Source organism: Penicillium coprophilum (assembly GCF_028826855.1).
Source record: "Penicillium coprophilum strain IBT 35676 chromosome Unknown utg000007l_segment0_segment0, whole genome shotgun sequence".
Taxonomy (NCBI): Eukaryota; Fungi; Ascomycota; class Eurotiomycetes; order Eurotiales; family Aspergillaceae; genus Penicillium; species Penicillium coprophilum.
Genome location: NW_026622726.1, coordinates 805,171 through 818,401, shown reverse-complemented (window position 1 = coordinate 818,401; position 13,231 = coordinate 805,171). Strand labels below are relative to the sequence as shown.

At 50.1% G+C, this 13,231-nt stretch overlaps 6 protein-coding genes across 6 annotated transcripts; 2 read left to right on the top strand and 4 right to left on the bottom strand.

Annotated features, from left to right (window-relative positions):
- Positions 1–947: 947 nt before the first annotated feature.
- Positions 948–2,144, top strand: N7500_010906 (uncharacterized protein; the record flags this gene model as incomplete). Its single annotated transcript, XM_056682044.1, has 7 exons — positions 948–987; positions 1,054–1,124; positions 1,201–1,223; positions 1,288–1,346; positions 1,401–1,516; positions 1,575–1,661; positions 1,713–2,144. The coding sequence occupies 7 exons, from the start codon at positions 948–950 to the stop codon at positions 2,142–2,144; spliced, it is 828 nt and encodes a 275-aa protein (XP_056527453.1).
- Positions 2,145–2,817: 673 nt separating this feature from the next.
- N7500_010905 (sphingolipid delta(4)-desaturase family protein) lies at positions 2,818–4,316 on the bottom strand (the record flags this gene model as incomplete). Its single annotated transcript, XM_056682043.1, has 3 exons — positions 2,818–3,606; positions 3,684–3,962; positions 4,131–4,316. 3 exons carry the CDS (start codon positions 4,314–4,316, stop codon positions 2,818–2,820), a joined length of 1,254 nt encoding a protein of 417 aa, XP_056527452.1.
- A 228-nt stretch (positions 4,317–4,544) lies between these two features.
- Positions 4,545–6,233, bottom strand: N7500_010904 (methionine aminopeptidase 2; the record flags this gene model as incomplete). Its single annotated transcript, XM_056682042.1, has 7 exons — positions 4,545–4,601; positions 4,657–4,743; positions 4,795–4,956; positions 5,009–5,272; positions 5,323–5,921; positions 6,036–6,116; positions 6,194–6,233. The coding sequence occupies 7 exons, from the start codon at positions 6,231–6,233 to the stop codon at positions 4,545–4,547; spliced, it is 1,290 nt and encodes a 429-aa protein (XP_056527451.1).
- Positions 6,234–7,663: 1,430 nt separating this feature from the next.
- N7500_010903 (uncharacterized protein) lies at positions 7,664–8,832 on the top strand (the record flags this gene model as incomplete). The annotated part of the gene is made up of 2 exons (XM_056682041.1): positions 7,664–8,028; positions 8,127–8,832. Coding segments are annotated over 2 exons (1,071 nt in total), but the record flags the coding sequence as incomplete, so codon positions are not given.
- Positions 8,833–9,211: 379 nt separating this feature from the next.
- N7500_010902 (porin) lies at positions 9,212–10,483 on the bottom strand (the record flags this gene model as incomplete). The annotated part of the gene is made up of 6 exons (XM_056682040.1): positions 9,212–9,361; positions 9,438–9,940; positions 10,106–10,136; positions 10,194–10,282; positions 10,346–10,379; positions 10,436–10,483. 6 exons carry the CDS (start codon positions 10,481–10,483, stop codon positions 9,212–9,214), a joined length of 855 nt encoding a protein of 284 aa, XP_056527449.1.
- A 334-nt stretch (positions 10,484–10,817) lies between these two features.
- N7500_010901 (asparagine synthetase B) lies at positions 10,818–13,117 on the bottom strand. Its single transcript, XM_056682039.1, has 10 exons — positions 13,046–13,117; positions 12,925–12,975; positions 12,806–12,831; positions 12,709–12,735; positions 12,616–12,651; positions 12,405–12,553; positions 12,157–12,345; positions 11,088–12,106; positions 10,928–11,032; positions 10,818–10,864 (listed from the first exon to the last, which is right to left on the bottom strand). The coding sequence occupies exons 1-10, from the start codon at positions 13,069–13,071 to the stop codon at positions 10,822–10,824; spliced, it is 1,671 nt and encodes a 556-aa protein (XP_056527448.1). The 5' UTR covers positions 13,072–13,117; the 3' UTR covers positions 10,818–10,821.
- Positions 13,118–13,231: the final 114 nt, after the last annotated feature.

Here is a 13,231-nt window from a genome sequence, read left to right as displayed (position 1 = left end):
CAGAGTGGGTGACGTATCAGAAAGGCGGCGAGCGATAAGGCCCACTTGCCTTCCCCAGGTTTCTATGGCATCAACTTCTCAATGGTGTGTTGAAGGGTTACTTCGAGATTTCTAAGCCCTTGAAAATTGAAAAATGTCAACTACACCTCTCTATTATTTGTGTGAGGTACCTACTCACGTGTCTCCCGCTTATATGTTTGAGTGGCTGTGAGGCTGTATGCCCAGGTCTGGGTCTTTGCGACGGATGTGAGTTCTACGAGGCACCTTTATTGTGAATGAATTACTACCCTTTAACATATAAAGGACACTGAAAATCTACTATTATATCATTGACAAGCTGGGATGACATCTATTTAATGCAATAAATATTAATATCGACATAAATTGATCCGGGGCGAGGGTCATCAATGTATGTCTTAAGGCCACAGCTCTTTGCATTTGAACTACGAAGATTGAGCGCACGCTGGCTTGCTCTAGCTAAGAAAATACCAGAATGCACTATATGAGCTATCAATAGGATATGGAATACATATATTGTATAAAATAAAGAGAAGTGGGAATTGACCCCACCGCAAGCATCATATGCAGGTAGAGGGAGATATTCCCCCAAGTATACAAGGATATAGCACGAAACTAGGGAAGATTAGTGAAGCATGAGAGATACAGTCTCATGGCTAAGATCCCAATTGAACACAGCAAATGAAAAAGGCAAATTCCACTCAAACGATGTATACATTGTCAATAGTGACATCACCTGACTGGTTGCTGACTCAGCTAATTTCCCCGAAAGTGCCCATGTGTAATCAAACTCCTGAGGCATCACATCGGCTTAGACCTGATAACCCTCCCACACCTTTGTTTCCCAATCGAAATCTAATCGCGTGCATTTCTCTGTGCTCTTGTCATCTTTGTTTCCTTTCCACTCTTTCACTCTGAGCACGCGCACCATGACTATCCAAATCGAGCCCTCCGAGTTAGGCTTCAAGCGTGAGTGCCGCATCCTCGAACCTATCTCAGACTTGTCTAGATCAACAGCTTATCTCTTGATAACAGGTCCCTTTAATCATGAAGTATGCCAGGTTCTCCGCTTGAGCAACCCGAATACGGAATCTATGGTTTTCAAGGTATGTTTGACGCCATCCCCCTCCGGCCTTGGTTGCGGCATACAAGCAGTACTAACGTATGTTCTCGGCGCACTAGGTCAAAACAACCGCTCCTAAGCAGTATGTCCCGACGATTCTTTGCGCAAAGTCTTTACTCGAGATTTCTTACCTAACCATACTCCAGTTACTGTGTGCGACCTAACTCAGGCCACATCGAGCCGGGCAAGACTGTCGAAGTTCAAGGTTAGTCGATACGCGAGTATACCTGAATTACTCCGGGCTCACATCTCTCGATAGTGTTGCTTCAGGCTATGAAGGAGGATCCTGCTGCGGATGCCAAATGCAAGGATAAGTTCTTGGTTCAGGCCGTCCCCGTCTCCCGTGGCTTGGAGGATGCTAGCGTTGGCCAAATTGTATGTCCAGAACTCGGGATCATGAACATCAAGATCAGTGACTGACATCGATATTTAGTTCGACCAAACTCCCAAGGCCGATGTGGTTGAGCGCAAGATCCGAGTTGTCTACCTAGCCACAGATGCCACTTCAGCCAATGATTCAGTATGCTCGCCAGCAATCATTTTTCTATGCACATAGTCTAACTTTTATCAGGTACATGGTGAGGAACCTCCGGCCTACACTTCTCCTGCTGGCGCAAACTTCCAGACTCCGGCCCCCAAGAAGATCGATTCCAATGAACCATCCCCAATCCCAGCTCCCGATTTCTCCGAGAAGACGTCTCAGTCTCCTCAGCGCGAGGCCCCAACTGTCATGTCAAACGCCAAATCCGCCGTCGTCAATGCTCTTCCCTCAAGCGACGAACTCAAATCCCAGCTGTCCGAAGCCAACGCGCAGATCCAGCGACTGAAGGAAAGACTCGCAGACCAAGGACTGCGGCAGCGGAAGACCGGCGGAGAGGCTACCGGCAAGGCTGTGCCTGCCAACATGCAGCAGTCACATGTGCCAACGGCCAGTGGAGTTTCGATCCAGAGTGTAGCATGTCTGTGTCTGCTCAGCTTCTTGATCGCGTACTTCTTCTTTTAATCTGGCCTTCCATTTGTCGCTTTCTCACGGTCTATCTGGCTTCATTGCGCCCACTCTCCGTGTGCTCAATGCTCCTGGTCTAACGTCGCTGACGCCTCTCCCAAATTCCCATCTACTTCTTGTCTCTTGAAGAGCATGCCGTTTTCTATCTGTTCTTGCATCAGCCTTTTTTTGCGTCTGCTTTGAGATTTTCCCCCCTAGTATCAATACTCCACTTTCATGTTCTCGCTCTGGACTTCCGAACTTCTCTTGAGGCTAAACATACGTCTATCTCATCCTCTTCTTTGTTGTGCTTTGCTTTGTTCTTCACCCTTCCTGTGTTGTCTAATATCATTCTATGATGAACGAACTCAGCTTCTCGATTCGTTTTCTTTTGTTTCATAAACCATTCTCGAGCTCGGGATAATTCATGTGATTGCTACTTGAGCTAATTCCACGTCGTAACTGGGGACTTCATCTCCATCGTTCGGTATGGCTGGTTGCAATTACTCGGTCCTGTCTTTGCACCTGAAACGATTTGATTGACACGGTCACTGGACATGATGACCATTTTTATTGTAAACAAATATATTTAACAAATACAAGTACCGAACTCCACCAATAATATATGTGATCGACCAGCTGGAGTTCAAAACCAAACGATATACTCCGTACTTTGAAGGTAGAGCAAGACCTAACATTGAATCTCGCTCTCCTTCCACCCATCGCCCTCTTCGCCCGCCGGACCCGCCGACGCAGCCGAGATGCCCTCACCACCACGTCCATTCCAGCGCTTCCCACCACCAACGATCTGTCCACCCTGTGCACGCTTCACGCGACACCACGGTCCAACATTCTTATCCAAGATGAAAGTCCAAATCACCCAAACCCAGCTTCGGTGGCAAGGCAGCGGCTCATAGAACTCGCTCGCAATTTCATGTAGCTTGTACAATTTGGTCCAGGGGATAGCCGGGAAATCATGGTGCTCGTTATGCAAGCCGACATTGTAAGTGAGGATATTGAGCGGGCCATAGTACGAGTATGTCTCTGGGGGAGGCAGGGAGTCCAGCGGGTGCGGGGCCTTGGACTTCTCGTTCTTCTTCAGTTCGGTCAAAGACTCTGTGCCGCCGCCCTTCACATTGGAGAAGAAGTAGTGCTCTGCGATAAAGTGACCCGCACAGGGGTGCAAGGAGCCGGCGAGGAATGAGCTCATTATGAAGTATAGCACTGGTTGGAGGCTGCCGCCGCATAGTTTGGTAAGGGCGTAGTCGAAGCTTACTTGGACGGCTATGTTCAGGAGGTGGATGTAGGTGAAGGGTGGGCTGTAGATGAACATTGGGCGCAGGGCATAGAAGAGGATTTGGAAGGTGCAGAAAAAGGTCTTGCCTAGGACGGAGTCTAGGAAGAAGGCCTCGACTGCTGTGGGGAGATCGGTGTCGAGACCTGTGACACCGAGGGATTTGTGGTGCGTCAAGTGGTAGGGCTGCTCGAGATATTTTGTCAGTCTATGGTTTCTCTTGTAGTTCGACTTATTCCTGGCATGTGAAACAGTATACGTACTCTGAAGGCTGCGCTGTACGGTACTCCGATAGGGAGGTTGGCGAAAATGGCGAGCAATCGGTTGGCGAAAGCGGACCGGAATGCTAGATTATGAGAGATCTCATGAATGGAGAGGAACAGGTTCTGGTTGCAAGTCGCGCCAATCACGTATGCCGTGGCCAGGAACCGCCAATCGAGTATTGAGGTGTTGCGGAGGAGATAGGCACAGGTGAGCTGTAGGGACACGACGCCGAGGACGACCCATTTGGTAAGAGGCTCAGGGCCACATAGTTTGGTAACCTATAGACACAAAATCCCATGAATTAGCATTGCAATTGGATTTGTTGAGGCTGTCCGTCGCCCAGGAAAGTGGCCAGGGTGTGTACAGGAACTCCGCAAAAGCTCCGCTTGAAGTCTTCGGCGAGCCACAATAACACCATGGGTCCCCTCAAAAGCAAGATCACATACCTCCGGATGGGCCTTGATGATTGCTTGCCGTCTTGAGCGATGCGGCTCTTCGGTATATGTCCAGAAAAAATGGTCCTCGACCAAAGCTTCCGGTGCCTGGATTCTAGCGGACTCTGGTTGTGTTTTGCTGGATGCCTTGGCTGCCGACACTCGGAGGTGCGGCGAAGTTGTTTCAACCGCAGACATAATGGAGATTGATGTGTGTCGAAGTTTGAGCCATGAGAGGTAGGAGCTCCGTTAAAAAGTCGGGAGCCGGTCGTTCCACGTGGGGCGACACGGCATACTTGATGGGTTGATGCTTGGCATCAGCATTGTGGTCTAAGGGTTTTGGTATATCTCCAATACGTTAAAAGGCATTACTAATTGAATACTCGAAAGACACTTTTAGTATTTACGTATGTCTATGAAATACAATCAGTAGTCGTCACCACGGCTAATAACCTCCTTCACATTCGGGCGCAACACAATCGTCTAAAAGAATGTCAGTAAACGGCTCAAGTGGAGAAATCCTAAAATAGAAACACACATGTTCATATTGGGCAGTGTATGAGCCCTTGATGTCGCAAAGAGGAGGGTAATCCTGAACAATTCCAGAAGAAACCAAGTTGTTCAACTATATTCGTCAGCTTCGGTGTTTTACATATGAACGTCATCGTTGACTTACGCCCAAAAGATACTTGTCCTGGCCCAGACGGTCAAGGTAACGGCGACAGAAAGGAAGGGTGCCAAAGTTCTTGTTGATCACATTCAACAGGTTCTTGGCAGAAGAAAGACGCAGAGGAACGTTAGGAGCGTCAGGGGCGAGAGCGTAGTGCGAGGTTTCCATCTGATGTCGTGTTAGCTTTGATTCTCCGCCCAATTCTCCCATATAAACTCACCTCCTCTCGCACGTAACCTTTACCGGTACTACCGAAAGTCTCGATGGCGAAAACTTCGCCCTCCTCCATCTTGGTCTGATCGGTGCTCTTGACGATAGGCACACTCTTGCCGCCGTGAATAACGTGCTGATCAATGTTGTGACCGTTCAAGTTGCGGATACACTTGACGGGGTGCATCGTGCCATTGAGCTCAACTTCGTAACTCTCCATAGCTTCTTGAATGGCAGCTCCGATATCACTCATCCGAACGTCAATTCCCGCTTCCTAGAAACTTGTCAGCCCTGCTGGAAACGAAGGAGAGTAGGGGCTCTTACCCGGATACCGGTGTTTGTGGCATCCTTGACAGCAGCGAGAAGAGGATCATACACTGGGTCAAAAGACATAGTGAAAGCACTGTCGACGATGCGGCCATTAAGCTGCGCACCGAAATCGACCTTCATCACGTCTCCCTGGTTCAGAACCATCTTGTTGCCCGCATTCGGGGTATAATGCGCAGCGCAGTGGTTGATGCTCAGACCGCAAGGGAAGCCCATGCCACCCTTAAGGTTATCACCCTCCTCCAGACCGGAGTGGCCAGTCAGAGCGCGCACTGAATCCTCAATTCCCTCTGCGATCTCAGTCAAAGTCTGACCGGGCTTGATGTTCTTCTGCGCATACTGGCGGACTTGACGGTGAACCTCGGCACCTTGGCGGTACTCCTCCAGGAAGTCATTGTTCATGCGATCGAGGTATCGTTTCTCTTCGTTGGTGGTACGGTAGGCATTGTCGTTTAGGTATTCGACGATCTCGCCCTCGGGATATTGGCCGTTGGGGAAGAGGCTGGACACGGGAACCCGCGGTGGCTCACTCTGGACCTTGGCGCCGCCCTTCTTCTTGCTCTTCTTCTTGGGCTTCTTCTTCTTTTTCTTTTTGTCTAGAGTTGACTCCTTTGTTAGCTCTTTTCGGTTTCTGTGGGGATTAGGTGGGGGTAAGGTGGGGTGGTGTCCTAAAGGCACAGTCACTGAAATAATGACAAAAAAAAACTTACCGGCAGCTCCAGTCTCTGCGGCAGTCTCGCCGTCTGGTGCGTCGTCCGAGTCCTCCTCCGCTTCAGCAGGAACCTGATCAGCTGTGGGTGCAGCTTGGACGTTCACTGGTATCTAATCAGTCCCACCACAAGTCAAACAGGAATTTTAGACATCTTACGGTCCAACTGATCCAACTTCTCTGTAGTCTGGGCTGCCATTTTGAACGTGGCAATTAACAAGTTGTATGTTCAAGGCAAAAAGAGGGGAATGTCGGATCTCGGGGAAAGAATTTTGCTGATAAGATAAGACATTTTTTTGGAGATTTCCGAGGTTTCTTTGGAAGGGTTCAGTGGCCAAACAATTGTCTACTTCAATGTAGATTTATCAGACGCTGTGTGGACGGGGACAGTGCAACCTCTCATCATGCTTGGTAGTCATAAGGCATATTACTATCATCAAATTTCTGCTTGCAGGCGGATATGATCCCAATATTATATGCTAGTCTGGGTCCTTTTGCTTTATGTTGCCTTAGCTCCTGCGATCCTACTACAAGTACAAGTATAACTCTGCAAATCGTCCGCCTTCTGATTAGATGCTGGGAGTTGACCTTATGATAGAAGAAGAACCCGTAGATTAGTGGCCTTGATGCAGTTTGGCAGTCTCATCACATATTCCTTTTCTGACGCCCGTCAGAAATGTGATATCGTTCCTATAACTCACTATACAACTTAGTTTCATCTAAATGTACCCAAATTTGTCCCACTCTATACCTTGATTTATCTACCGCCTACCTCGCCGGCTGCCAGAGGTTTCAAACAACCGCCTCACTCTGGGCCCGCCTCTCCAATACAAATACCACCACTAAGCGTATCAGCACCGACTATATTGCCAACCGCCCGCCTAGATTTAGTGTTTTATCTTCGGCTCAGTTTCCTCGGAAATTCCGGTCTATCAAAGCCAACACCATTAAAGAGGCTGTGGATCATTCCAGTCCTTATACCCAATTCTTCTTCATCAAGAGCCATCCACCCTGCTAGTCTCGGTTCCTCCTCTCTTTCTTTCTTCCCCTATGCTTAGAGTTCCTATTTCAATGCCCTCTTATCTGAAGAACTGGCTAATAACAATCACTAGGGTCGGCGCTAACCCTAGGGGGGATCTTCTAAGAAAAAATATTCTCTTAGTTATATCTATGAGAATATACAGGTAAATACCATACTGCTATATAGCTCGACCGCCCAAGTCGGACATATATATAGTTAGAAAGATAATCACCACTCTCTCTTGAACATTTTATCTATTGGATAATAGTGTCTTCCTATCGATAAATCCGATCAAATGGTGTCCTTCCATAGTCTAGTAGTCCAGTGTAATCTATAGGAGGATTCCTGCCCACGAGGGAGTGGACCAGATTCCGGTCCGACATGCCCATGTACCTATCTACCTAGGTAGGTAGGGCTTTGATCTCTTATCTAATCTGATCATCAGCTGGAGCTAATCGCGCTGCCCAGCTTAGGGTAAATGCCATTTAATTTGTTATTTCAAGAGATAAGAGAGGCTAGATAAAATGAAACTATGCTGCAGGATCTGCCCATAGCCAGTGATGAATACGTGATATACTTGTAGAGTCCCATCAACTTCGAACCGCAGTGACGCCACTCTGAACTTCACCCCCGATCTCCCTGCTCCCGCTTCTCCCTCCTTCACCTTACTCAGGTTTTTATTCTCCTATTCATGTCAATGCCGCATCCTCAAATATACCACAATGCCTTCTCCTCGAGTAACACTAGTCCTATTTCCGCGCGCGACCCTCTCTGCCTCTCTCTCAACCTACCGGAGCATTTCAACCCAACCTCTACGACCACAATTACACACACGCCAGCGACCACAACAATGCTCAAGGCCATCTATCTTCTTCTTCTCAACAAGCAACCCAGCTCATGCCCGGGCCCGTGAACTAAATTTTTACGAAATCCTCGACGTTCCCACTACCGCATCAGCAGCGGAGATTAAAAAGTACACCACCACCACACCCACGCCATAAACACCTTTACCCTTTTACCCTTCCTCTCTCTCTTATTCTACATGTACACTAATATTTATCCAACTTCTAGACAATTCTATGCCCTCTCAATGCGCCACCACCCAGACCGCAACCGTACAGATCCAGACGCAGGCCAACGCTTCGCCCGCATTTCCGCCGCCTATAACGTCCTCGGCAACGTCTCGAAACGCGCAACCTACGACCGTGACCACGGCTTCCACACCCCTCAACACACCTCCCCAGGCCAGACCCACAGCCACCAACACCCGATGGGCAGTCACAGCAGCTATGCCGGCTCGCGCCCCGCCAGCGGGCTGAGCAAGCGGCGAACTGCATTCCGCGGTGCGCCACCGAGTTTTTACGAACAGGGCGGATATGGCACTACGGGGAGGCAGGCACAGGGGTGGGCGGCTGGCGGTGGGAGTGGTGGTGCTGGGACGGGGTTCGGGACTGGCGGTGGTGCTGAGACGAAGCATGCTGATCCTGAGGATTGGGAGGGGTTTATTCGTCGGAATCCATTGAATCATTTTAACGCGCAGGGTCATTTCCGGACGCAGTCGGCGGAGGATAGAAGGAGGAGGGAAAGGAGGAAGGAGGCCAGGAGGATTGATGAGGATAGGGATACCCCTGATCCTAGGGTTGATCAGACGGTTTCAAGGTTCTTTCTTTGTTCCGGGTGTCTGATTGTTATGCTTGTTGTAGTGGACTTTTGGCGGTCGGTTCCTAAGGTTGTTGATGGGGACAGGAAGAAGCAAAGGGGAAGTTTGTCTTCTTGACGCAGCTGTTTCACTTCGTTATAATATAGATACTTGGATGAGTGTAGTTTCTTGTACATATATAGTTCCTTTACGTACATTACCAATGGACGTGCTTCTACCCTTGAACAGCTACAAGCACCTCGCGGAGCGTTAAATCGTATTAATCGATCACGTAGATCCACAAATGAAACAGTTGGATTTGATATACAAAAGGGCGATGGGGCAGAAAGATCTACGACAGCACACATAGTTATTATCTTGGAGGTAACCCCGCCACCATAATCATCGTTCCGGCAAATCAGCAAGACGAATGAACTAGTAACGGAAGTTGCAAAAATTTTCCCAAAAGATGGTAGGTCATCAGTCAGGTTCCTGGGGGAGCTGAAGGTCTAGACGCTTAAGCCTCGAAGGTGAAGCTGGCGCCGACCTTGTGGGCAGCCTGGTTCAGGTTCTGGGTATCGAAAGAGGCACCGAGGCCGAGGGTAACACCAGGGCGGAGCAGGACGTTGTAAGCCAAAGCGGCAATACCACGGTCGTTGATCTTAGCCTATATTGCGAGAAAATTGCGCGATTAGTCGTGATTCACAAAAGCTATATCAACCCTTTGAACCCGTAAAACGAACCTTAGCGAAGGAGGAGGGGTCCAGGCGGTACTTGCTGGCCACCTCGAGGCCGACAGCGTTGCCGGAGGTGGAGTCCCAAGAAGCCTTGGCACCGGCCTCGACCTGAGCGTTGACGCGGTGGTAGTAGCTGGCGGAGAAGAGGGACAGGTTGTTGCTGGCGGTGATGGCAGCGGAGTACTGGGCAACGCTGTAGCCAACGGCAGCGGAGTACTTGGTGATGGCGGCCTTGTTCACGTCGTAGCCACCCTCAGCACCGACGAGGAAGCCCTCGTGGCCGAGAACAGCGTCGAAGTTGGCGGTGGGGCCGTTCAGGAGATCGAAGAAGGCACGGGCGTTAAGGTTGGGCTGCTTGAAGTACAGGTTGAGCTTAGCACCCTTGGACTGCTTAGCGGGCTGGTACTGGGTCAGGATCTCAGCCTTGAGGCCCTTGGCGATGTTGTTGTCGAGCTCGAGCTTGGTGTCGAGAGCGTTGGCGGTGGTCCAAGCCTGGGTGAGGGTGAGGCCTGGTCGGAGTGAGCATATTAGCCTTATCCTGTGCACCATGGCATCCGAATAAATGAATAAGTTCACCCGGCGCGCTATTGGAATACCGCATCCGAACATCAATTGCACGAGACGGGTCTTGTGCGCGCCGGGATCTGGAGGTTTTTTGTGGAAGGGGCGTTTACCAGTAGGCGCATCAACGTATTTGGCCTCGAGCTGTAAGCACACCAATTAGCAATCCGTGAAATGACTTTGGAATGGTATCCAACGAACCTGGCCAGCAATGGGGCCCTCGTGAGCAGACTTTCCCTTGACGGTGAAGGTGACACCGTTGGGGGCCTTGGACTTGACCTCAAGGTTGGCTAAAAAGTTTTCATCAGCTATTGAAGCTTAGATAAGTGGCGCGATGCCATTGATATACAAACCAGCAGCGGAGTGGTAGAAATCCTTGTTAAGGAGCTATTTGGGATGTATTAGCCAAAGTTCTGAGTTTTGTTCCCAACAGTTGTGCGTACATCGTTGGTCGCCTTGGCGATATCGGAGAAAGCAGCGGGGGCAGACATATTGACTAGAGAGGTCTAATTAAAGATGGAGGAGAGAAGAGATTCTATGAAGAGATGAAGAAAGAGGAAAAGAAGAGTTGTGATGATGTTGGGGGAACCTAGGGGCTTAGCACGGGTTAGTGGGAGGTCGGTGATTGGCGGCTGTCCGGCTGCCGGGAAAGCCCGCCGGTAATGTTTGGACAAGGTCACGTGGAAATACAAGAAAAATAAATTGAGATCATAACATTATACCGACATATACCAAAAAGGGTATATACAATCTAATCCGGTGCTATATCCCCCAAAGAAAATGCTAAATCAGAAACTTTCAGATCCTTTTGTTTATCCTCTAGGGCTTTTTACTCCGACTCGTCATACTTCTGGTTGTGGATGGCGATGGCTCTGCAATTAATGTTAGAGACAATGAAAAGATAGGGAAGAAAAAAAGCAATGATGATAGCTTACCTTCCACTGGGGTCAGTCTGCTTCGACCAGGTAGGGGTCCAGCGCTCGACAGTGCCGGCGCAGTAGGGAGGGAAGTGCTCATCGAACATGGTACGGTACCAGTATCTATACTTTCAGTTAGTTTTCAACAGGATAAAGTGGAAAAAAGAGCAGAACATACGCCTCCTTGGTGTCGGGAACATCAGTACCCCATTCGGGCTTAGGGTTCTTCATCATCTCGTCAGTGACCTGGCGCTCAGCCTCATCCTTCAGGCCATCAATCCAGCTGTAGCCAACACCATCGCTGAACTGCTCCTTCTGGCGCCAAAGGATCTTGTCAGGCAAGTAGGCAGCGGTCTCGGGTTCGTCGCTGGTGTCGAAAGCCTTGCGCAGCATGTACTTCTCGATACGCTCCGGGGTGATCATCTTGTCTTTGGGGTCAACACCCATGCAAGTCTCAAGGAACTCCTTGTCGAGGAAAGGAACACGGGCCTCAAGACCCCATGCGGAGGTGGACTTGTTGGCACGCAGGCAATCAGCCAAGTGCAAGTTCTTGACACGACGGACGGTCTCCTTGTGGAGCTCCTCACGGTTGGGGGCAGCGTGGAAGTAGAGGTAACCACCGAAAATCTCGTCGGAACCCTCACCACTCAAAACCATCTTGACACCCATGGCCTTGATCTTACGGGAGAGCAGGTACATGGGAGTAGAGGCACGGATGGTGGTTACATCGTAGGTCTCGAGGTGGTAAATCACATCAGAGAGGGCATCGAGGCCGTCCTTAACAGTGAAGGTGAAGGGGTGGTGCTTGGTGCCGAGGAATCTGGCGACCTCAATGGCAGCCGCGGTGTCGGGGGCGCCGGGCAAACCGATGGAGAAGGAGTGCAACTGCTGGAAGGTGGTGACGGTCGACAACTCGTTGTCGTCATCAATGCCAACCAACTCGCCGTCCACAGCCTCGGTCTGAGGCGCGTTGCGAGAAGCTTCGGCCATGCGGAGGGTCTCACGCTGAGCAATAGACGCGACCAAGCTGGAGTCCAGACCACCAGACAGCAAAACACCGTAAGGCACCTCGGCCATCAGGCGTTTGCGGACAGCCTTCTCGAGGCTGTGGCGGATCACCTTGTAGTCGACCGGGGTCGAAGGGACGTTGGTGGGGTCCCACCACTTGGGCTCGAAGTAGCGGGTCAGGGTGTCGGTCTTAGAATCATAGACGTGGCCGGGGGGAAAGCAATGATGTTGTCGCAGACGGGGTGCAGGCACTTAAGCTCAGAGGCAAAGTAGACGGCGCCAGGAGTGGACGAGGACCGGCCAAGGTAGAAGCTGGTGACACCAATGGGATCACGGGCAGCAACAACCCGGTCCTGCTTCTTATCCCAAAGAACCCAAGAGAACATGCCATCAAGGTGCTTAGGGGCATCAAGGCCGTACTCCTCATACTAAGATATATCAGCGTTTCAATTCAAACCTCGGTTCCATTAAATTTGGCATAACGTACCAAGGGGATGATGACTTCGCAGTCAGAGTGCGTCTTGAAGTTGTACTTGTGGTGAAGGTTCTTGCGAATAAGGCGGTGGTTGTAAATTTCACCGTTGACGGCGAGGGCCAGGGTGCTATCCTCGTTGACGAGGGGCTGGGCACCGGAGTCTAAGGAGGCACGGTTAGCAAAGATAACTCCAAGTTATTGATCGATCCCAGGGGCTACGTACCAACACCGACGATGCTCAGACGCTCGTGCGCCAGGACTATGAATCACACGTTAGCATACCACACCAACACCAAGTTATTGCGTATGGACTCACTAGTGCTCTCGGCGCAGAAGTTTCCACCTGTTGAAGAAGTTTTGTTAACCCTATATTTCTCACATATACTGCGCAGAGTTGTAACTCTGTGACTCACTCCAATCGGGACCGCGATGGCGCACACTATGGTAGAGTATGAGTTAGCGAAAATTCTATAGATTGCAAATTGCGAACTGCTAATTGCAAAGTCACTGAAGAAGAAATGGAGATACTCACGCCTTGGCCATGCGCAAAGCCGTCGGCTTGAACTTTTGCACATCGGGGTGACTATACCCTGGTTAGTATTCCCCAAATTTGACATCCTAGACGCGGGTAGTTAGGGTAGGACATGACGCACTGGTGGCACGCGAAAATTCCACACATGATGGGCAATTGGGAACTGTGGGTAGAGATGAAGATCAATTAGGGAGGAGAGAGTCGGGAAGAAGGGTAGCAATTGACTAATCGTCCGGTTATATGGGGAACCTCAGAACGGCGATTTTTTTCAAATTTGCCCCGGTGCCTTCCCGGCGGGGCGAGGGGC